This window comes from Dama dama, chromosome 18 (genome assembly GCF_033118175.1).
Source record: "Dama dama isolate Ldn47 chromosome 18, ASM3311817v1, whole genome shotgun sequence".
Taxonomy (NCBI): Eukaryota; Metazoa; Chordata; class Mammalia; order Artiodactyla; family Cervidae; genus Dama; species Dama dama.
In genome coordinates this window covers 9,136,370-9,162,323 of record NC_083698.1, presented here as the reverse complement: position 1 = coordinate 9,162,323, position 25,954 = coordinate 9,136,370, and the positions used below count along the sequence as shown (strand labels likewise).

The following is a 25,954-nucleotide window of genomic DNA, read 5'->3' as shown; positions in this document are numbered from 1 at the left end:
TTTTGAAAAACAAGACAGAACAAGTGTATGGAAGAATGTGGAAAAACTGGAACCCCTGTGCATTGCTGGCAGGAATGTAAAATGATGTTATGGAAAACACTTTGGTATAGTTCCTTAAAGAGTTTCAACAGGATTGAAAACAAGGACTCAAACTTTTATGCCAATGCTCATAACATTATTCACAATAGCCAAAAGATGGGAACTAGACTGTTCACTGACATGTGACTGGATAAACAATGAATATATATACATTATATATATATACACAGTGAAGTATTAGTCATAAAAAGGTATATCTATACACAATGAAATGTCAGTCATAAAAAGGAATGAGCTTGTGATACATGCTATAACATGGAAAGAATCTTGAAGACATGTTAAGTGAAATAAACCAGATACAAAAGGATAAATATTGTATGACTCCACTAGAATAGGGACATTCATAGAGACATAAAGTAGAATGATGGTCACCAGCAGATGGGGTGGGGAGGCAGGATGGGGAGTTACCGCTTAATGGTTACAGAGATTTTGTTTGGGATGATAAAAATGTTCTAAAATGGATGGGATGACAGTTTCACAACACTGAATGTACTTAATGCCATCAAATTGTATACCTAAAAAAATCACTCCTTGAAAGAATAATTTTCTTAAATTACTGATTATTACCATATTTGGGGAATCTTTTCCAAAACTGGTTTTATATAGCTCCTTAGTAACTTAGCTATAATTTAACAGCCTTTAAAAAAAATATTGGGTTGATTAAAAGTGGAGGTAGATGTATTCAGTATATATTTTAGCACATACTAAAATCAACTCTGCTTTCCAGAAATGTAAGGGATATCTGTTGGAACTGGTCATTTTAATTTGACACATATATTACAGTAAGAAATACACCACAGATCTAAGAACAGTATTTCCATGTGTTGTCTGAAAATGGAATACAGAATCTATATTTCTCATGAATCATCAAAAAAACCCCAAATGAACATAAAAAACCAAAGTGCAGAAATTTTACATATCTGCAATATCTAAAACAAAACAAACGAAGTCAGTAAAATACATTATTCTCAATAAGTTTAGGATTTCCCTCCTCCCCCGGAAACTAAATAGCATATTCAATATTTTTTTCCTAGTAGAATCAGGATCAGTATGACTGACTGTGCTGTCAGCACATTTTCTGACAGAAAAAAGAAAAATAATAATGGAGGAAGGCGTCCTTTGCTTTCAAATAGAGTCTGAAAAAAATGAACGCCATGTCTTCAAAAGGCCGTGCTTGCTTACTAGTGGGCTTGGCTCACTGAGACCATGCTGCATTAGAGAGCAGTATCAGTTTTTCTTTTCTAAAACCTCACAGGAGGGGCACAGGTGCTTCTTCAATCACTAGCCTAATCAGTATGACCATGTCTGAGTGTTACAGCCCATTGGCACAGTTTCTACCACTTTCCAATGCAATGCTAATGGGTATAAAATGCAATGGGTATAAAAAGAAGCACATAAATAAACGAGAAGCTAGAGCAAAAACCACGACTGAGAAAGTGTTGCCACTGAATACCACTAAGTTTCTCTGAAAACTAAGGCATGAGAGAAAACAAGCCTGAACTTCCGCAAAGCACAGTAATGACAATGCTATCAGATGTGAACAGGTGACTGATAATCTAGATCTTGCCATGTGCAGAAAGAGAGAGTATTCTGATAGAAATAATGAAGATACTGGAAAGTTCTGCAGATGCTAGAAAGTTAAACTCCTACAGAAAGTGTCAACCAAGACACCAATGACTGGTGGCAAATACTCTGACAAATTGCCATCACACAGGCTGTTGGGAGAAAGCATTGTAGGTTCAGTTATCAGGGGCACAGAACTTGTTGGTGAACAAGTTAGAACAGAAGGGCTGTCCTGTGGTGGGAAGGAAAATGCCCGCTCCCACCCTCCCTCCTAACAATGAAGTATTCATTGTGTCCAGGCAGACATATCCTGGGGACAGCTCTCAGCTGATTCTGTCACATTTAGTTCTTAAAAAGAAGAAATTATTATTGGCATTTCTGATGGTTTTTGCAATCATATTTAGCAAGTATTTTTGAACTTTTGGGAGAAAGAAAGAAGCAAACCCTGAATCACATGCTTTTATTTTATAAAGATCTTGCTTGCAAAGCTTCCTTTTGCATGAGGCAGATTTTTTGTCTATGAAACATGAGATAAGGGCAGCAGAATTCTACTTAGAACTTCTTTTTTTCTTAGAATTTCTGACTACAGGCAAAGCTCTGAATACAGTCAGTGAATATGAGTAGGAAGCTATGTAAAAACAAAAAATGCCAATTAATGGTTAGAGAAGTAAAGCAATAGAAAAATCCTAGAAAATACACATATCATACACCTACATATATCATTCTTGTAGCTTAACGAATTTCAAAACTGAAAAGTAACAAGGTTAAGCCTTGAATTGCTGTGTTAGAAAATGATGATACTATTCGTATCCTACCACCCTACCACCAGAAGGAGTAAATAAGTGTGATCTTAAATCCACACGGCCATCCACAGACCCCTTAAACTGGGATAAAATTCGAACTAGGGCCTGTGATTTTGGCATACAGTTTCCAATGGAGATTGAGTATATCCAGCCAAATATTTTGGGGTATGAGAAAGAGTAAGCTGACATATTTCTCTAAACATTACAGTAGAAATGTACAGCTTATAGCATCATGTATGTGTATGCACGTTTTACCATCTAATCTATCTTGGTAGGTTTCTCTATTAGTTTCCATATTTTCAGTTAAGCCACACTTGCTACCTATAGCATACAAAGAGAGGTGGGGAAGAATGTAAGAACATAAAAGCAAATTCTGAGTAAAAACTAATAAAAACTAGACCACAGAAACCAGAGTTTAAGAAGACAACGCCAATCACAGGTTTTTCTCTCCTTTCAAAACTTTATTATCCTCAGATCTCAGGAAATGTTATCGTCTTATCTTCTAAATATTTTACTAATTTGTGTTTTCTATTTTCTAAAAATCTTACTAATCTATGGTTTCTATTTTTGCAGACTCTTCACCAACCCTCTTCATCAGAGAGCTCAGAAAATGATTTTCTGAAGGACAGTACATAATTAATAATGCTCTAGGTGGAGTGAAGGTACTAGAACTTAAGTTTCTCAAGAAAATAACTTCAAATAAGTTCTTTTATTTCCTTATTTTAAATACTCTTACTTTAAATAAAGTAGACTCATATCAATCTAAGGATAATTTATCTACAATTAAGTTTATGTATATTCATTAACTCACTTCCCACTTCTGTTGCTGGATCCTTATCTCTTCTGCTGGGGTAATGAGGTGGAACTAACAGTCAACCACTGAATGATAAAACATGTAAAATTAAAAATCTGTTACTGCTGTTTAGTCGCTAAGTAGTATCCGACTCTTTTGTGACCCCATGGACTGAAGCCTGCCAGGCTCCTCTGTCCATGGGATTTCCCACGCAAGAATACTGGGGAGGGTTGCCATTTCCTCCTCCAGGGGACCTCCCTAACCCAGGGATCAAAACCACATCTGATTTGGCAGGCGGGTTCTTTACCACTGAGCCACTTCAGTTTAGTTCAGTCACTTAGTCGTGTCTGACTCTTTGAGATCCCCATGGACTGCAGCACGCCAGGCCTCCCTGTCCATCACCGACTCTGGAGTTTACTCAAACTCATGTCCGTTGAATTGGTGATGCCATCTAACCATCTCATCCTCTTTCGTCCCCTTCTCCTCCTGCCTTCAGTCTTTCCCAGCATAAGGGTCTTTTCAAATGAGTCAGTTCTTCGCATCAGGTGGCCAAAGTACTGGAGTTTCAGCTTCAGCATCAGTCCTTCTAATGAATATTCAGGGCTGATTTCCTTTAGGATGGACAGGTTGGATCTCCTTGCAGTCCAAGGGACTCTCAAGAGTCTTCTCCAACACCACAGTTCAAAAGCATCAGTTCTTCGGTGCTCAGCTTTCTTAACAGTCCAACTCTCACATCCATACATGACTACTGGAAAAACCATAGCTTTGACTAGATGGACCTTTGCTGGTAAAGTAACGTGTCTGCTTTTTAATAAGCTGTGCCACAAGGGAAGCCCAAAAGTAAAAATTAGGCATGTGTTTTTTAAATGTTGTGAAAAACTACCTCATGTGGATACAGGCATGTGGATATACTCTAAATATTTATTCAGTATTTTGTTGCTATTTTACTTGTTGAATCTGGTTTAGTTATGAAAGGAGTAAACATTGTTTTTCTTTTATTAATCACTATATTCAAGCAGTTAGCATAGAAGCCTAGCAAACCTTTTCTGTAAAGGATCAGATAGTAAATATTGTGAGTTTTCCAGGCTACATGGTCTCTGCTCCAACTACCCAATACTGTCATAGTCTGAAAGCAGCCACAGAGGATAGGTAAACAAACTGACACGAGCGGGTATGGCTGTGTTCTAATAATACTTTATTTTAAAAAATTGGTGCAGACGCTACGTTGTTGAGCACCTGACCTAGAATTCAGTGCTATATATAGGTTGGCAGTTCAAGTAATAATTTTAGTTAATGATAATGATGATGAGTGTAAGAAATAGATCTTTCATGGTAGGGACATTTCCCTAACTATGCCTTTTTACCATCTAGCAGTGCTACAATTTGACTTTGGATTCTGATAGATATACTAAATAAAGATTAGTGTTTTATATCCACCTCAAATATATCCTTGCATATGTGGTAAATCTGGAAATGAGCAAAAAGCATTACAAATACTATTTCTTCCTCTGATCATTAAACAAAAACAAAAGTTATTATAATTGAAACTACTCTGAATAAAGTATAATGCTGATGTTAGACAAACATACAGTCAAGTGACTACACATACTGACTATACTGATTATACTGATCCATTATTGATTTATCATTACTGATTTATCATCAGTTCATACTTACTAAGTACTTATCAGGCACTAGAAATTATATAAAACACAAGATCCATGAAGTGGTTTCTAACTGGGACTGTGCAACAGAATCACATAAGAGTTTTTTTTTTTGGAGCCCCACTCCAAAATCCACTAAATCAGAATTTCACTTGTTGGGGTCTAGAATGAAAATATGGAAAAGGTGTCTTATATTAAACTCTGGGCATCCCTGGTTAAGTATCACTGCTAGACACTTCTACTTTAAGAAAAAATATCAAACTCTAAATATTTTCTAATCTAAGGTCAATAATTTGGTATTAAAGTTCAAGTTCATGGGCTCTAGCATCAAACATAGACGGGGTCTAATCTCATTTCTACCAGTTCCTAGCTATATAGTCCAGGGCAACCACTCTGCATCTAAATTTCCTTATCTGTAAAATGGGTATAATAACAGCATTCCATTCACAGCACTGTTGGGAGAATTCAATATTTGAAAATTTTGACAAGGTGGCTGGCACACGTCAAGCACACAGTAAATGTAAACTATCACTACTGTATACATTTTTTAATGAATAATAATGGTATCAAAAATACTACAACTTAAAGGCATGATTCGGAGTATAAAGTCTCTTTAAAAACCGTCAGAAAGGTGACTAGGCTATTCCAACTTGTCCTGTACTGACCAGCAGAAGAGGTGTCCTTTTCCACAGTCCACAGCAGGAGCTCTGAGCAAGGGGAAGCTGAGTGTATCAGACCCAGAGGTGTTTGATCCTTGTTTTGTCAGTCTGACTGCTCTTTCACAGCCTGGAGTAGGACACCATTTAATGGCAGGATTATTTTCAACAAAGGCCTGTTTAAACAGCAATAACAAAACATAAAAAAATATTTTAACTCTCAATTCTAACACAGTGTACCCTATGTCAATTTATTTCAAAGTAAAAACAGAATGAAATGAAAAAACAAACAGTAGTCAGTCTCAAGAAATACTTAAAACAGTACTGGAATGTATAAAATAAGAAGGAAAAAATGTGGCAATTACCTTAGTAATAATGTTTAAAATTTATGTATTCTTTAATCTAAGAACCAAATAGACTGATGATAGAGTAAAAATGCAACTATTCATACATAAAATGTGTAATTTAAAAATGTTTTCTCACAATATGCCACTTTTCTGATGGAAAATAGTTATAATAAATAGAATCTTATTTGAGAATTAGCTGTATTAGAATAATAAATTTCTATATGGTACTTTAATAATACATAAAAATCAATATTACAGTTATCACATGATCCAGTAATTCCACTTCTGCATATATACCCCAAATAATTAAAAGCAGTGACTGGAATAGATATTTGTACACCCATATGCACAGGAGCATTATTGCTGCTGCTGCTGCTAAATCGTTTCAGTCGTGTCTGACTCTGTGCGACCCCATAGATGGAAGCCCACCAGGCTCCCCAGTCCCTGGGATTCTCCAGGCAAGAACACTGGAGTGGGTTGCCATTTCCTTCTCCAATGCATGAAAGTGAAAAGTGAAAGTGAAGTTGCTCAGTCATGTCCGACTCTTAGCGACCCCGTGGACTGCAGCCCACCAGGCTCCTCTGTCCATGGGATTCTCCAGGCAAGAGCACTGGAGTGGGGTGCCATTGCCTGCTCCAAGGAGCATTACTAACATCAATCAAAAGGCACAAACAACTCAAATGTCCAGGGATGAAAGTGTGGATAAACAAAATGTGCTACATACATTATTGGAATATTACTCACTCTTAAAAAGAAATTCTGATACATGCTACAATGTGAATAAACCTTGAAGACATTAAGCTAAGTGTAATAAACCAGGCACATAAGGATAAATACTGTATGATTCCACTTATGTGAAATAATCTTATATGGATATAATACGGTTTATAAGGATAAACACTGTATGATTCTACTTCTATGACTCCACCACGCTTCCCTGGGTCAGGAAGACCCCCTGGAGCAGGAAATGGCACCCCACCCCAACATGCTTGCCTGAGAAACCCCATGGACAGAGGCGCCTGGCGGGCTCCAGCCCCTGGGGTTGCAGAGTCAGACACGACTCAGCGCCTAAATCCCCACTGCCACCACTTACATAAGATGCCTAGAAACACACAGAGACAGAAAGTGGAACAGTGCCTACTGGTGGCTGTGGGAAGGGGAAATGGGGCATTTGTGTTCATGGAAACAGAGTTTCAGTTTGGGATGATGATAAAAATTCTAACCATGAAGGGTAATCATGGTTGCACAATAATGTAAAAGTACTTAATAACAACAAATTGGTCACTTAAATCTGTTTAAACTGGTAAGGTTTATGGGTATTTTGTCACAGTAATGAAAAATGTAAAAAAAAAAAAAACAAAAAACCAATATTATGATACTTTCTGTGTTAAAGAAATAGTAGGACTTCTTTCTTAAAAGTCGATATATTAGGGTTCAGACTATAAAAAAATCTGAACACTCCTGTTAAATCACACAAAAAAGATTTGCACATAGTAATGAATAACTCCTGAGTAAAAATAAAGAAGATAAGGGAAAAAGAAGATGAAATAAACATTATAATTTATTATATGAAACTATTAAGCAACCTAGATGCCCATCAGCAGATGAATGGATAAGGAAGCTGTGGTACATATACACCATGGAATATTACTCAGCCGTTAAAAAGAATTCATTTGAATCAGTTCTAATGAGATGGATGAAACTGGAGCCCATTATACAGAGTGAAGTAAGCCAGAAAGATAAAGAACATTACAGCATACTAACACATATATATGGAATTTAGAAAGATGGTAACGATAACCCTATATGCAAAATGGAAAAAGAGACACAGAAATACAGAACAGACTTTTGAACTCTGTGGGAGAAGGTGAGGGTGGGATGTTTCGAAAGAACAGTATGTATATTATCTATGGTGAAACAGATCACCAGCCCAGGTGGGATGCATGAGACAAGTGCTCAGGCCTGGTGCACTGGGAAGACCCAGAGGAATCGGGTGGAGAGGGAGGTGGGAGGGGGGATCGGGATGGGGAATACGTGTAACTCTATGGCTGATTCATATCAATGTATGACAAAACCCACTGAAATGTTGTGAGGTAATTAGCCTTCAACTAATGAAAAAAAAAAAAAAAAAAGAAACTATTACTTGAAATATAAAAAAATCCATAAATTTCCAGGTTGATAATCTTTATTTCTAAATATTTATACTGAGGATTAAAAATACATCATTTAAAAATTTAAAATAGCTACTATTTAATATGAATGTTTTTTTGGCCAATTAGTTACAAAAGTTCAACATGCAAATCAATAAATAGTTCTGCATAATAGTTTTATTTTCTGGTAAACTACCATTGCCACTTTTTACTTTTACTTCTATCATGATTATAAAATAATACTTTAGCTTAAAACTTTAATTTAGGCCACTACTCCTTTATTCTGAGAGACAAAAGCCAGAGTCCATTATTTTACTTTCAAAAATAAAAAATTAAAATTTTTAATATAGGTTTAATAAAATTTAAATTGTGGAGATTACACAGATAATTGGCAACATACCTTAATATCAAACTGTAGGTATCGTTTGTCCATCTCCTTAGAAACTACACTTTCTATTATATCCACAGGCACAAGTTGGAAGCAATCATACGCAGGGCAGAAAATGTTGTGAGCTTCACCTTCTTGAATTTTCAGATTCAAAAACCTAATAAAATTGTCAATTGATAGAAAAAAGGCAAGGATACAATTTATTTGCATATTCTAAGAATTTTTTCCTGATGCTGAATTTTCTGTTAGAGTATAATTAAAATACACCAGTAAACAAAGGGTACAGTATCAACTGTAATACATTAACTCACATAATTCACAAACACTGAACATTTATCATCTGCCCAGCCATTCACTACATATGTATGACTATTTATACACATCTATGTTTTATACATTTTTTACATTTGTTTGCTCTGTCTTCTTTAAAAGCTTGAAAAATATATTTAAGAGTAAAAATTTAGAAATAAGTGAGTTAGAAAAGTCATATTCTATTCTCAGTATTCTAAGCCTTTAAAAAAAGACAGCAATGGTACAGATTTAAGCCACACAAAATTTAAGAGAGTTTTGAGATGGCACCAGAATCTAGTGCAACTTTCAGAAGAAAAGGTTTTCTACTTATATTCAGATAAACATTAAAATGTGTTTCATGTCCTACTCTAGGCATACTAGTTGAGGTAGTAGGGAAAAGGCATCCTAGAAAGTGACAGGAATCTAACCCAAGGTCAATTAAGTGGTCAAGAGCAAGATTTGGAATTAGAAGTCCAGGTCTGCTACTAACAAGTTGTATGATCTTAAGTAATTAACATTTAAGCATTCTGTGCCTCAATTTCACTATCTATAAAATGGAGATAACAATATGTACTTCCCAGAGTTGTTTTCAGATTATATGACACAATGTATGTGAAATATCTACATGGTGCTGGGCACAGAATAAAGAATTAAAAAATTTTTACTGAGGGTTTTCTTATTAATAATATTTCCCATGGAAAAAGAAGAAACAAACTTTTGAAGTGTGAATTTCCCTTGCCTGAGGGAAAAAATCACCAAGACTGATTTCAAAGACCTTACATTCTATGTTTTATTCTAGAAGTTGGTGGTTTCAGGTCTTACACTTCAGTCCTTTACTCCATTCTGAATATATTTTTATGCATGGTATATGAAAGCAGTCCAGTTTGATTTTTTTATACATGGCTGTCTGATTTGCCCAGCACCATTTACTGAAAATATTAATGCCGTCTCTTCTCCATTGTTTACTCTTCCCTCACTTGTGGCAGATTAATGGCCCACGTAAGTGTAGCTCATTTCAGGGCGCTTTTACTCTGCTCCACAGAGCTCTGGGTCTCTGTACCAGGACCATACTGACTGACAACTGCAGCTCTGTTGTTGCTGCTCAGCTGCTCAGCGTGTCTGACTCTTAGCGACCCCATGGACTGCTGCACGCCAGGTTCCCTGTCCTTCCCCATCTCCTGGAGCTTGCTCAAACGCATGTCCATCAAGTTGGTGATGCCATCCGACCATCTTATCCTCGGTCGCCCCCTCTCATCCTGCCTTCTCTCTTTCCCAGTATCAGAGTCTTTTCCAATGAGTCAGCTCTTTCCAAAGGTAGCCAAAGCACTGGAGCTTCAGCTTCAGCATCAGTCTTTTCTTTTTTTTTTTTTTTCTCATTAAACTTTTTTTAATGGGTCTCAAATTCTGTGACAGATTTTTGGTCAAGTTGTTTTCATTAAAAAGTACTGATTTTAAAAACTAATAACTTAAACTGCCACACACAAAACATATGGTCCACAAAAACATTCTCCTTTCCTTCTGACAGTCTTTTCAATGAATATTGAGGGTTGATTTTCTTTAGGATTGACTGGTTTGATCTCCCTGTAGTCCAAGGGACTCTCAAGAGTCTTCTCCAACACCGAAGTTTAAAAGTATCAATTCTTTGGTGTTCAGACTTCTTTATGGTCCAAGTCTACATCCATACATGACTGCTGGAAAAACCATGGCTTTGACTATACGGATCTTTGTAGTAATGTTTAAAATCAGGGAGTGTGACAAATTTACCTTATTTCTTCTTTCTCAAAATTGCTTTGGCTATTAAGGGTCTTTTGTATTTCCATACAAGTTTTAGAATTATTTGTTCTAGTTATGTGAAAAATGTCCTCAACAATTTTTAATAGTGTAAAGGGGTGTTGAGACTAAAAATTTGAGAAATGCTAACTACAAAGTTGCTTTTTCAACAAAGCAGGAACCTCTTCCTTTTAGCTATGAACAGGTTCCCTGTGAAGTCAGATATAATTTATCTTAATACTTATATTCCCCTGTCACAGTGCACAATGTACATAGGCATAGTTAATATATGATGTTTTTAAATTTTATGTATTCTAAATATATCAGAGAGGAACTGGAGTGGTGAGCGGCTGAGAGGAGATACCCCATGTCCAAGGTCAGTAGTGGTGGCCATGAGGAGATACCCCATGTCCAAGGTAAGGAGCAGTGGCTGCGCTTTGCTGGAGCAGCCGTGAAGACATACCCCACGTCCAAGGTAGGAGAAACCCTAGTAAGACGGTAGGTGCTGAGAGAGGGCATCAGAGGGCAGTCAGACTGACGCCACAATCACAGAAAACTAACAGATCTAATCACATGGACCACAGCCTTGTCTAACTCAATGAAACTAAGCCATGCATGTATGGCCACCCAAGACGGACGGGTCACAGTGGACAGTTCTGACAAAATGTGGTCCACTGGAGAAGGGAATGGCAAAGCACTTCAGTATTCTTGCCTTGAGAATCCCATGAACAACATGAAAAGACAAAAAGACAGGACACTGAAAGAGGAATGCCCCAAGTCCGTAGCTGCCCAATATGCTACTGGAGATCAGTGGAGAAATAACTCCAGAAAGAATGAAGAGACGCAGCCAAAGCAAAAACAACACCCAGTTGTGGATGTGACTGGTGATAGAAGCAAGGTCCGATGCTGTAAAGAGCAATAGTGCCTAGGAAGCTGGAATGTTAGGTCCATGAATTAAGGCAAATTGGAAGTGGTCAAACAGGAGATGGCAAGACTACATGTCGACATTTTAGGAATCAGCGAACTAAAATGGGCTGGAATGGGTGAATTTAACTCAGATGAACATTATATCTACTACTGTGGGCAGGAATCCCTTAGAAGAAATGCAGAAGCCACCATAGTCAACAAAAGAGTCTGAAATGTAGAACTTGGATGCAATCTCAAAAACAACAGAATGATCTCAGTTCATTTCCAAGGCAAACCATTCAATACCACGGTAATCCAAGTCTATGCCCCAACCAGTAACACTGAAGAGGCTGAAGTTGAGTGGTTCTGTGAAGACCTACAAGACCTTTTAGAACTAACACCCCAAAAAGATGTCCTTTTCATTATAGGGGACTGGAATGCAAAAGTAGGAAGTCAAGAAACACCTGGAGTAACAGGCAAATTTGGCCCTGTAGTACAGAACGAAGCAGGGCAAAGGCTAATAGAGTTTTGCCAAGAGAATGCACTCATCATAGCAAACACCCTCTTCAAACACCACAAGAGAAGACTCTACACATGGACATCACCAGATGGTAGGCACTGAAATCAGTCTGATTATATTCTTTGTAGCCAAAGATGGAGAAGCTCTATACAGTCAGGAAAAACAAGACTGGGAGCTGACTATGGCTCAGATCATGAACTCCTTATTGCCAAATTCAGACTTAAATTGAAGAAAGTAGGGAAAACCACTAGACCATTCAGGTATGACCTAAATTAAATCCCTTATGATTATACAGAGGAAGTGAGAAATAGATTTAAGGGACTAGGTCTGATAGACAGAGTGCCTGATGAACTATGGACAGAGGTTCATGCAGTTGTACAGGAGACAGGGATCAAGGTCATCTCCAAGAAAAAGAAATGCAAAAAAGCAAAAAGTCTGTCTGAGGAGGCCTTACAAATAGCTGTGAAAGGAAGAGAAGTGAAATGCAAAGTAGAAAAGGAACGATATACCCATTTGAATGCAGAGTTCCAAAGAATAGCAAGGAGAGATAAGAAAGCCTTCCTCAGTGATCATTGCAAAGAAATAGAGGAAAACAATAGAATGGGAAGACTAGATTTCTTCAAGAAAATGAGAGATACCAAGGGAACATTACATGCAAAGATGGGCTCAATAAAGAACAGAAACAATATGGACCTAACAGAAGCAGAAGATATTAAGAAGAGGTGGCAAGAATACACAGAACTGTACAAAATAGATCGTCACGATCCCGATAATCATGACAATGTGATCACTCGCCTAGAGCCAGACATCCTGGAATGTGAAGTCAAGTGGGCCTTAAGAAGCATTACTATGAACAAAGCTAGTGGAGGTGATGGAATTCCAGTTGAGCTATTTCAAATCCTAAAAGATGATGCTGTGAAAGTACTGCACTCGATATGCCAGCAAATTTGGAAAACTTAGCAGTGGCCACAGGACTGGAAAAAGTCAACTTTCATTCCAATCCCAAAGAAAGGCAATGCCAAAGAATGCTCAAACTACTGCCCAATTGTACTCATCTCACATGCTAGTTAAGTAATGCTCAAAATTCTCCAAGCCAGGCTTCAGCAATATGTAAACCGTGAACTTCCAGATGTTCAAGCTGGTTTTAGAAAGGCAGAGGAACCAGAGGTTAAATTGCCAACATCTGCTGGATCATCAAAAAAGCAAGAGAGTTCCAGAAAAACATCTATTTCTGCTTTATTGACTACGCCAAAGCCTTTGATTGTGTGGATCACAATAAACTGTGGAAAATTCTGAAAGAGATGGGAATACCAGACCACCTGACCTGCCTCTTGAGAAACCTGTATGCAGGTCAGGAAGCAACAGTTAAAACTGGACATGGAACAACAGAGTGCTTCCAAATAGGAAAAGGAGTACGTCAAGGCTGTATACTGTCATCCACTTATTTAACTTATATGCAGAGTACATCATAAAGAAATGCTGGGCTGGATGAAGCACAAGCTGGAATCAAGATTGCCAGGAGAAATATCAATAACCTCCGGTATGCAGATGATACCACCCTTATGGCAGAAAGTGAAGAACTAAAGAATCCCTTGATGAAAGTTAAAGAGGAGAGTGAAAAAGTTGGCTTAAAACTCAGCATTCAGAAAACTAAGATCATGGCATCTGGTCCCAACACTTCAAGACAAATAGATGGGGAAACAGTGGAAACAATGGCTGACATTATTTTTTTGGGCTCCAAAATCACTGCAGATGGTGACTGCAGCCATGAAATTAAAAGACGCTTACTCTTTAGAAGGAAAGTCATGACCAACCTAGACAGCATAGTAAAAAGCAGAGATATTACTTCGCCAACTAAGGTCCATCTAGTCAAGGCTGTGGTTTTCCCAGTAGTCATGTATGAATGTGAGTTGGACTATAAAGAAATCTGAGCACCAAAGCAATGATGCTTTTGAACTGTGGTGGTGAAGACTCTTGATAGTCCCTTGGATTGCAAGGAGATCCAACCAGTCCATCCAGTCCTCAGTGTTCATTGGAAGCACTGATGTTGAAGCTGAAAGTAGAATACTTTGGCCACCTGATGGGAAGAAATGACTTTGAAAAGACCCTGATGTTGGGAAAGATTGAAAGCAGGAGGAGAAGGGGACGACAGAGGATGAGATGGTTGGATGGCATCACCAATTCAATGGATGTGAGTTTGAGTAAACTCCAGGAGTTGGTGATGGACAGGGAGGCCTGGCATGCCTCACAGTCCTTGGGGTCACAAAGAATCAGACACGACTGAGCGACTGAACTGAACTGAAATACATCAGAACAGGTTTAATTTCTGGGGAATTATAAGACAGAAACCAGAAGACCTTACTGAAGAACAGATAACTTCTCTGTGAGCTAGGCTATCAATTTTCAGCAACATAAAATTTCTCACTAAGTTTAAAAGTATAACATAATGTTGATAAATGTTAGTAAAAGAGGGAAATCTTGATCAAGCTTAACTTATATTTTTATCTTGTAGGTCAGCTTCACAGATTATATCCTAAGTTCCCACTCTACTGTTCATTACTGAGCTTAGTAAGATTCTAATAACTAACATTTACTGAGTGGTTACTATGTGCCAGGCACTGTTCTAAGCATTTTACATGTATTTAGCTGTTTAACAATTAACTGGAAACACTCCTATAAAGTAACACCACAGTTACCATTTTATAGATTACGAAATTGAGGCACAGGGAAGTTACTGTTTACTTAAATCAACAACTAATAAGTAGCAGGAAGGATATTCTAGGTTTGACAGAAAAATACTAATTTTCCTTTCATTTAAGCCCTTGGCATATATGCTTCAAAGCATCTGCATGGACTGATGAGATAAGGGGGTAGAGAAGAGTAAGATAAATTAAGAGGTTTTCAAACTATCTAAGGGCCTTTAAAAATTCTTCCTTGCTTCTTAGACTGGGGAGTTTCTTTTCTATGTCCGATGAAAGGACTGCAGTTAATTTTAAAATTGTTTCCTTCACATATGAATCACTCAACCTGGAACGTGTTTTACTGATACTGTAGATACTTGACTGGACAAGAACTACCTGGTAGGAGTGAGGAGAACATTAGGTGGGCTGATAAGGGACCATGGAAAAAAACAATTAGTCTTTCAAATTTAAATCTTACCATCAATTTCTCATGACTAGTCTGTCATGAGTATGAGAGATGGTTCCTGTGATAGGAGTTTGGCGAGGAAGATGAAAAAAATTCAAAAAAAACTCAAGTAAATCTCTTAGGGGGGCTCAATTTTATAGAGAAATCAAGGTCAACAATATCAAACTTGGTAGAACCCAAATACTACTTCCTAATGCAATTCAGTTGACAGTTTTAAGCTAAATAAAGTACTAAACCTATGGAGGATTTTCTGTGCTTAGAACTAGGTCAAAGTTTGCTTGTGTTGTGAGCTCTGACCCTTGCCAATTAATTTATCTGTTATCAACTGCACTGATTTGATCCTATCTAATTAGACTCAGAGTTGAATCTATTTTTTAAAAAGAACCAGATAATTTTTTTTATTCTGATTTTTTAAAACCCTTTATAAAAGGTTCTTTTACTCCCTCCTCCAAATAAAATCTTGCCTTATATTCCAATTTGGAAAACAGATAGAGAAAAGGTGATGTGCTGTGTGCTCAGTCGTGTCCGACTTTTGCGATCCCACAGACCACAGACCACCAGGCTCTCCTGTCCATGAGACTCTCCAAGCAAGAATACTGGAGTGGGCTGCCGTTTCCTTCTCCCAGAAAGACAGAAAGAAGATCAGTGGTTGCCCACAGATGGGAAGTAGAGTGGGGTGGTGGTGGTGATGGTGGAAGTGTAAGATGGAGGTAGGAAGAGATGGGTGGGATGCATTTCAGGGAGAAATGAGGAAACAATGGGGGGTAATGAATATATTCATTAACTTAATTGTTTCATGACACTGTATGGTATATAGAGTCAGAGCTTTTTGAATTATTTCATTTGATTATGTGGCTTACTATATGTTAATTATACTACGACACAGTTACTAATAAAAGAAAACCAGGAAACGTCCTCAGGTCCTTGTCTCATCCAACATAGTGCTCCTCAATTCCCTACACTTGGTACCCAGTTTTAAAAACTTTATATAGTTTGAAAGAATAGTTTTAAAACTTTTGTCTTAAATATTAATGACATGCCTTGCTTAGGTCATCAATCAATAGATTTATGTGTCTCCAGGGATAACCTGATATCATATTGCTCATTACAGTGATCTTCATTTTGTTTATAAACCTCCCTTGAAAAGTACATTAGAATAAAATTAGTGGATGGTGAGAAAACATAAATTAAAAAAAAAAAAACCATAAATTGGCAAGGTAATGGGAAGGAGAACAGAGACAAACATGAGAAGGAAAATAAAATTTCAATTTGTAATATAGACCAATCATACCTAGAACAGACATATAACTTTGAATTGATTAAAAAGGAATTTTAAATATCTGTATTCTTACGGATTTTCAAGTCTATTGGCTTGTCACAAAAAGTTCAAAGAATGAAAATAAGTGCCTAAAAAAGCTTGAGATATAAGAAACTGACTACAACATGAACTAGCATACTAAGAAAACTTATTTACATATATCTGCTTTCTTCCCCACAGTATCTCACATTAAGCTAAATAACCTTAATTACTAAATTAAATAATTTTATAAAATTAATAGATGGGAAGATAGCAAAATAAAAACAAAATTCTGCTTTAGTAGCAAAATATAATACATTTCAGTGTAACTCTGAAAGCAACATAAATAATCCATATCACTGAATACTGAAAGCAAGCAGCTTTACTGCCCAATCACAGCGCTACCCTGCAGTGAGAAACACTAAGGTGCGCGTATACTCACGACTCCCAGCATCCTCTGCAGAAGTCATGTCCACAGGGCATGTCCACTGGGTCTTCAAACACTGAAATACTGCACATGCAAATGTCACACTGAAAATGAAGGAAAACGAGTTCAACAAAGTCATACTCTCGAAGGAGAATATTCCTTTGTTCATTAGTTCATGGCAAAAAATGCCAGCAATTCATGTAATCAAAGTGTTCTGAAATTATAAGGGAACTTAAAATTACTGTGCCTATCTTTGACTAAATAACAAATATCACGCTTACCTCATTATAAATTGCTGTGGGATCGAAATGTTTTAACGCAAAAGTTAAATTCTTAAATTCTAAACTTATGTGCTAAATTAGTCAGCAACTATTTGTTTTGAAAGGAAACATAAGAAACAAATCATTACAATCTATTCAGGTCAAGATCAAATTGCTCCTTGTGAGATAACCACTTCAATATGGTGTCCTTCACCCTATACTCAACCCAGAAAATCTACAAAAATAAAAAGTAAATTTATTTTTTCAATACAGCAACTCAGGATATTCAGAGTAGCAATTGAAGGATTTCTACCCAGGGAACCATGCTACAAAGCTTTGTATCTTCTAGCATAACTAGGAGAATCAAACTTTAAAATGTTACAGATGCGAATTACATAAGTAGGATGCTGTTTTCCAAGAAGGTCCAGATAAAATCTGGAGTGCATTCATACTTATCATGTATTTTGAGCAGCTGAATTATTCAAGAAACATAAAAATTGCTTATATAAGTGCATCAATGGTTTGACAATTAAAAATGGATATAACGGCAGTACTGTGTCTCAATAAAAAGCAAATATTTATTAGGAAATGTTATCTGGATGAATAACTCCAGAAGCTTCATTGAAACACAGTTATCAACATATTATAAATGTATTCCAGAAAATATAAAAATATTTTCATATTTTTGGTTTTAGGTGCCTATCACAAACTCAACTTTTAACATTTCAATATGGCTTATTCAAAACTGTAAATAACTGGAGCTTTTCAGTGAAAATATCATAAGCAGTTTTGCCAAAACCTTTAATGTTTCTTGTTTTAAAAGAGAAAAGAAAGCCCACTTGTTTTTCAATCTATAATTCAGGGATCACAAAAACAGTCTCTGATAATAAATATTTAACCAAAGCATGAAATAATCGAGCCCTTTAAGCAGGGTTCAGGATTCAATTACAAGAATACAACTAGAGGCTCCATGAAACAACGTTAAAATTAAAAATATGAGAAGTACACTGAGTACTAAACCGTACCAAACTGGTGTCCAAATCCCCAGGCGATAAACTTAATTCATCTGGAGAGGTGACAGAAGAGCGGGTAGTCCTTGGAGTTCTCGGAGAAGGGAGTGTGTCCCAGGCGTTATACCCGCTTGGTGGTGGCGTTGGCATCTGAACACCTGATCGCTGGCAGCAGTTCTCTGGGTTGGACATCCAAGCTTCAAGTAATTTCTCCCTGTCCCAGTCTTTAAGACAAATGGAATGGATATCTCTCAAATAACAGAGAAAATATGGTGCTGTTTTAAGAGCTTCATAATAACAAAAGAGAGACTAAATTACAGGGCTATTGGTCCTCCAGGAAGAAAAGTTATTTGTTAGCAAAGTTGTAATTACAAATGACATATTTAGGTATGTTATATCCATTCATATTTTTAAACAGAATTTAAAGTTTTATAATTTACCATGGCTTACCACCATGTCAATATTTAAAAAGATGGCTAAAAACTTCAGGCATTTCTACTCATAATCAAAAGTGGTGGCTCACACATCATTGGAATTTACTAAATTTTTATTGGTAAAGGTTTGATTAAGTCATTTTATTCTTTCAAGAATAACATATAACTTCACAATTGGCCTCACTGCTATCAAGTTGTAAAATATTACATAGTTCATAATAAACATGTCAAAATGCCAGCAACTCCTAAAAATTCATTTGATAAACATCTTGAAAGCAGAAAGAACTTCTTAAGGGATTATGATTATAAAGTTTTAGGGAATTTGATGTAAATTATATATTAAGTGGGCCTGAATCTGGCTTAACTAAAAAAGGTTATCTTTCTACTATGAATACTTTTAAAACAGCCAAGTGACCTATGCTATTATAGAGTCACAAAAACCTAAACCTTTAAAAACAATAAACTGATATATCCAATGATTTTGCTAGGTGTTTAACATATACTATTTCACCCATTCCTCCCAATAAACTTTCCAATCATTATTGAGGTGCAGAAACCAAGACTTGGGGAAATTATGTGACTTGGCCAGGCTCAAACAGATATGAGGTATATGAAGCAAACTTCTGTGAATCCAAAGTCTGTGTTCTTTCCACTGCAGCCCAATAAAAGCACAGGTCAAGAGTAACATAGAGTAAATTATTTATCATAGGCCCATTCTATATCATTTTACAAACCAAATACAAATATCTGTGGAAACTCTATATGGAAGATTTTTTTCATCCATATTGTCAATATATTTGGCAGTTTAACAGGATAATTAGGATTCAGGTATGCAATGAAGACAGAGTGTGTTTCCACAGGTGCAAAGGCATAGAAGTTCAATGGAGAGATATGAACAGCTCTGTAAAGTTCCAGGGTACTATACTTTGGTTTGGGGAGATGGAAGATAAGATTGGAAATAGGAGTCAGATTACAAAGAAGAAAAATCCAACAACTGAAAAGCTCTGCATACAAGTGTATTCTGGGAAATGTTGCTAAATGGACCTGAGGTTTTTGATAGGTCACCACAGGCATACTTTGAAGATGTTGCAAGTTTCCTTCCAGATCACTGAAATAAAACATAGTGTAACAAAGCAAGTCATACAATTATTTTTGTCTCCCAGTACATGTAAAGATTATGTTTACACTACATTGGCTTTTTTTTTTTTTTTTACTATAATGCTATTGCACACTTAACAGGACTACAGTACCGTAATTAAAATACTTCATTGCTAAAAAACACTAACCATCCTCGGACAAGGTAGGGTTGCCACAAATCTTCAAGTTGTAAAAAATGCAACATCTACAAAGCACAACAAAGTGAAGTGCAATAAAACAAGGTATATTTGTAATTAACAAGTTCAAACTTCCTTAGAACAGTATGATTACTTTCCAAGTCTCCATTAAAACACTTTTAAATAAAGGGAGAAAAGAACGGCAATAATTTATATACACACAAACAAATTAAATTCTAGTCTTGGATTCTGTCATATTGCTCATTTAGCAAACATCTATTGAGTGTCTTTTATGTGCCATATACTATGCAAGCTGTAGGGATACAATGGGAAGGAAAAACAGGCACAATTCCTGCTTTCATGGAATGTAAAGTCTAGTAAAGAGAAAGTCATTAAATAAAATCAACACATTAAAAAAAATCATCACTGTCAGAAGCAGCATTAAGAGGTAGAGACTCCCATTTAGGGAGGTCAGAGGTGACTGGGGAAATGGCCCGGAGTGAACATCTGAGAGCTAACTAGGTAAAAGGGAGACGTAAAAGGGAGAGCTAACGAGGTAAAAGGTCTCCAGAGACCAGAAGACCAAAAGGAGACCAGAAGGACCGTTTGAGGGAGGCTGAAGAAACAGACCGGGACTAGGCCATATAGGGGGCTTCCCTGATGCTCAGTGGTAAAGAATCTGCCTGCAGTGAAGGAGCTGCATGAGACATGGGTTCGATCCCTGGGTTGGGAAGATCCCCTGGAGGAGGGCATGGAAACGCACTCCAATATTCTGGCCTGGAGAATCCCATGGACAGAGGAGCCTGGAGGGCTACAGTCCATAGGGTCACAAGGACTTGGACATGACTGAAGCGACTTAGTATGCATGCAGTCCATATAGAACTTCTAAATAACACTCCTGTCATCAGTTTATGAGTGACAGGAAGCCAGTGAAAAATTTGGCATATGGGTAGGAAGAAAAGGTTGTCACAGTTAGATTTGAACAGATCTTTCTGGCTACAGAATGGAGAAAGAAATCGGATAGGGGGATAGTGGAGGAAGGGCAGACTAGCAAAGAGGCTACTGGGAAGTACAAGTAAGAGATTATGCAGCTAAGGCCATGGCTGGCGCAGTGGAGATGAAGAGAAAGGGAGAAGTTAAGATTTGGGAGGTCAGACCGAAAATTTGGTGACAATGGGACATAGTGATTGAAGAAGAAATGTCAAAGTTTTTGTCCCTGTTCTACCATGTTGGTTGGTTGGTGCCGCCTTCCATGTAAATAGGAAATACCAGAGACTCAGGTACAGGTTTAACAGTGTGATTTTAATTTTAGACATGATGAGATATTCTAGAGGTACTTTTAAATAGGCAGTTAAATATAAGTGTATAGAGTTCAGAGAAGAAGTCTAGTCCAGAGGGAGAAATGTCTACAGAAGCCTTGGGAGAAGATGTCATTTCCTAGGAAGAGAGTCGTGAGAGAAGATGTGGACTATTCAAGTTTAATTACCTTAGAAGTGATGAGTCTCCAAAGGAGCTTTAAAAAATACTTCAATATACATTTACTTTAAGGACAGTCAAACTAGATTGGGTCTCATATTTTAAAAAACTGAAATGGCAACCAGCTCCAGTATTCTTGCCTGGAAAATTCCATGGACAGAGGAGCCTGGTGGGCTAGAGTCCACAGGGTCACAAAGAGTTGGACACGACTGAGTGACTGAGCAAACGCACAAGTAAATTTTACTTATTTTCTCATTAGGTAGCTTTCAACTATTAATACATGTTACTTTTATTACTGAGGAAATGCTCAGAAAATGACCTTTGTATTTTTAACAGAGTCATTCTTAAAATTCAATTACTTCTCAGTAAATATAGCCAAACATTTCTGTCTTCTGTCTTCAACCTCATTACTTTGGGACTAAATTTGACAGTACATAAAATAATGCTTAAATCTATTTTCTTGTGGAAAGCTGAATGAATGTTACCAAGGATACAACCTATAAATCTACCAAAGAGTTCAGTTTAATAGCTCTGAAACAGAGCCCATCCGGGTTTTGACAGCAATTAGCGTAAACTGTAGTTCTGTGTACTATTTTATTCACTAACATCATTTACCTCTGAAAATCTTATTTGCTTATCAAATGTCACTGATATTACCTAGAAGAATGTAGAAGAAATGTGCATTTGAAAGCCTGCATGAGCCTCTATTTTATGTTCTAACAAGGGAATGCAATATATTAACAGAACTCTTAAGTAAGTTATCAAAAAAGTTATCACAGAATAGACAAAAGTCAACTAGTAAAATTCAATTAGATATCACCTTATTAGAGTTGAGCCTATTATGTAATACAAGTTAAGGAAATATCAATGGAGTGAAAATGGAGTTTATCACTTAAAAATACTTGATGACATAATGTGTAAACACTAGAGAAGAAAATCTTTGTTTTAATTACAATAAAGTTACTGGTTAAGTTAGCCTTAGATTTTTACAGGATACAATATTATAAGTCAGAATTATGATACATTATATAACTTAGCCGAATGTAGACACCTGTGGCAGAAATGGGTCTATACACAGAGCAGAATTGCTGTTTACAGTGAAATGTGACCATGTGACTAAATTCTGGTCAGTGGAATGATTTATGTCAGGGGTGATTTATGTCACTTCTGGGACAGGCTCAAAAAACCTCCCACATCTTTATCTGCATGCTTTTTCCTTTCTGACTGGTTGGCTAGAAGGGAGAGAATCCCTAGGGCAACCTCCAAAGCCACTGTTAGGGTGGCAGAGTTTCTCAGTCAGTCGGGATAACTGTATGGAGCTGAGGCATTGCCCCATTCCTAACCTAAATAAAACACCTTAGACTACTATTATGATTAAGACACATTTACTGTGGTTGACTCTATCCTTTCACTTCAGCAGTGGCCTACTCTAATATAACTGGAACAACACAGCCCCTCACAGATGAATGAGTTCTACTTTTATGTCAGCTCTATATTATATGTAAATGCACTCTCTTTATTTGAAAGCTCAAGCAAAGGACAGGTCGCTGTGAACCTTACACAAAAGAAACACAGTTTAAGATATTTTGTATTTCTTTACAAGTTTCTATATTATGACTGTTAAGCATTATTACTGATTAAAAGGAAAATATCTTTAAATTCTAAGATTTTAAAAACTATTTTGAATTCCTCAATTTCATTTTTGAACCAGGTCTAGATTTTTTTTTTTTTTTTTTTTTTTATTTTTTTCCAGTGGGTTTTGTCATACATTGATATGAATCAGCCATGGATTTACATGTATTCAGGTCTAGATTTTTTTGTCAAAGGATTACTTCAAAGTTTTAAAAGATGACAATGGAGAAATAGGGTTCTATAATAAAAAGATGGGTTTAAAATGTACAAATAACATTTCAAATATATTATCTATTCATTCTGTAACTATGTTCTCAGGGCTTAAGGGATGGTTATTGTGGAAACAAAAAAAAAACAATAAAAAGCTGCCCTCTAAGAGCTCCCAGGTTAATGTAGAGAAAAAGCAAATACAGAGATTATTGTAATATTGTATTCTAAGTTTATGACACATATATGCACAGGATATAATGGGAAAAGACAGGAAGGCTCTCAAAGTAACCCTGGGAATACATAAGCTGAAAAGATTTCCTGGAAGCGGTGCTTAATGAAGACAAGCAGGAGGTGGGTAAACATGTGGAGACTGACGGCCCAGATGCACAAGCCTGAATCATGAAGATATACTAAAGAGATGGGATGTTCTACGTCTGGGGAGAGCCAGTGAAGGGTTTTTCAGCAGGGGAGATAAATGCTCAAAATTTTTAAATGCAATATAAAAAATGAATACAGGTGAAGAGGAATGCCAACACTGGACTACAATTTAGATGAAAAATAATGACAAACTGAATTTAAGTCAGGGGCAGTGAGACTGGAAAGAGCTAGGGAGACTGGGGAGAGGATGGGAGCTATTTAGGAAGAGAAATGAGGAGGCTGTGCTCAAATGTGACAGAGAGGTAGAAGGAAAGTGTGACTTCTCAGTCTGGTCAGGGTGATTGAATGAATGTGGAGGCCATTTATCAAGACAGTGGGAGAAATGATGAGTTCATGTATGGACATCCTTTGGTTGGGGAGAAAAGGTTAAAAAGCCATTTAGAAATAAAGTCTTGAATACTTCATTAAGGTCAGGTTGCAGACATGTTCTTTATTATCTAGGTGGTTTTTGAAAGCCTTGGTGTCATCAGATAAATGTGCACAACAATGTTTCTCAGATAAGGGTCTATTTGGTAGGCTGTTTATAACACATGCTTTTAGGCCTATTCCCGCACCTAAAGAAAAGACTTAGATTCTCTAGAAGTTATCCTAAGAATTTCTAGTTAGTTTCCCAGGAAATTCTTATTTATACCAAAAGTTAGAGCCACTGGTATATAAAGTGGAAAAGAGTGTCAAGTACAGAACTCTGGGAAACAGCAATATTGAAGCTGGTGATTCTGGAGGGTTATATACCAAATTATTCACAGAAATGACCAAAGGAAGATGAAATATGCAGTTTAAAATTTTCTTCTAATCAAAAGATCATATAAAAATTTTTGGAAGTAGGCATTCTATTTTAATACAGATGATAAAGATTTATAGTTAAAACAAAGAGGTATGTCTCAAAATTACTGGATGAGAAAAGCCATTCACCTTTCCCTTTTTAAAAGTAATTTCTAAATCAGAAAAAAACTCTTTGAATAAGCCAAAATGTCAAATATCAAGTGTGCAATTGGAGGGTCCAACTCAACATGTGACAATTCCCAGAATGGTTGTCTTAAGGATCACAGAGGACTTAAAATAAGCTAAGCACTTTTTCTAAGTAAAGTTGGTAATGTCCTCAAAAAAATTTTGAAAATGAACAAAAAAAACCCCACCTTAAAAGGACAGTATGTTCTTGTGTTGACTCTATAGATTTTGCTTTGTGCATTTCATGGTGAGGAACAGTTTTTACATAAATACAACTGACAAAAAAAAAAATAACAAACTGCAAGTTAACTGACTTTATTTAATCAGCTTTAGTAAAAATTAATGTCAAAACCAGGACTAGGACTATGGACTCCAACTCTCAACCCTGCTCAAATCAGATACATTTCTAAAATTAGACAATCTATAAGTTGGTTTACTTGTTCAATTTTCAAAAAGAGATTTCTTATTTCTTCTCTATGATTCATAGCCAGTTCATATTTACTTCAAAACACAAGGATGTCGAGTACTGCAGTAACCACTGCACAAATAACAACTCAGGCTTGTTTAGCAAACTATTTTGTTTTATATTAAAACATTAAAACAGCCACCTTTTTTTTTTTCATATTGATTGATATTTTCAGGACATGCCATGTCAAAATAAAACGAGAGAATCAACCCTTGCCTTTAACAATAATATTGTATTATAAAAGCGCTTTACAACTCCATTCCATTTTTGAGTACCAGTTACTAGGGTATGTGGGCTGATGATTATCTGAAAGCATTTCTCTATTCACATCCATAATCGAAGTGCTCTCTGAATATTATAAGGTGACAGTAAGTGGGAAGTGGAGGAGGAGGAGGAAACAGAAGGGAATAAGTTTCTCCCAGTTAAGGGTTTGTTGCAATGAGGGGATGAGGATGTATGAAGATATTTTTGCTGTCTTTCACCCTTATATTGTGTTAAGTAATGCTTACAACATAAATTCAGCAGGCTTTTCCTGAGCTGTAACTCAGAAATTTACTTCCTGCAAACAATGTATTTACAAATGTGTTTATTAACTTACACAGCAATCTCACAGTAACTAGTAAAGATTAAAATGGTGCACTCCTAGTATATTTGTTTACAGTGTTTTAAGGGAAATACATATTGCCATTGTGATGAAGCTCTAAATAGACCGAATAAAACATCTAAAAATTGAAAGTAGTTAAAAAAGGCAAAGAAATAAATATCACCAAAGAAAAAAGATTAATTGTAGCTTAAATATAAAACTGAATCACTAATTAACCAAACTATACAGATCTAATAAAGAGCAAAACCACGTTGAGAGAACATTAAAAAAATGCTGAAAAATAAGGCATAAATCTGCATAATGTTAAGTTTTATTTTCATTCTCTCTTTTCCCTCTTCTATGTATGCTTGTTCAGATCTGCCTCTAAGGGCTTATAAGAAA

General features: G+C 36.5%; 1 protein-coding gene across 6 annotated transcripts in view; it reads right to left on the bottom strand.

The window, feature by feature from the left end:
- Positions 1–25,954, bottom strand: part of ANKIB1 (ankyrin repeat and IBR domain containing 1) — a 151,137-nt gene that overhangs the window by 26,550 nt on the left and 98,633 nt on the right. For all 6 annotated transcript variants that reach the window (XM_061164872.1, XM_061164871.1, XM_061164873.1 and 3 more), the window contains 4 exons: positions 18,107–18,315; positions 16,837–16,925; positions 8,476–8,620; positions 5,588–5,754 (listed from right to left, as the gene is read on the bottom strand). In XM_061164872.1, coding sequence (XP_061020855.1) covers positions 5,588–5,754; positions 8,476–8,620; positions 16,837–16,925; positions 18,107–18,315 — 610 coding nt within the window. The remainder of the gene's footprint in view (positions 1–5,587; positions 5,755–8,475; positions 8,621–16,836; positions 16,926–18,106; positions 18,316–25,954) is intronic.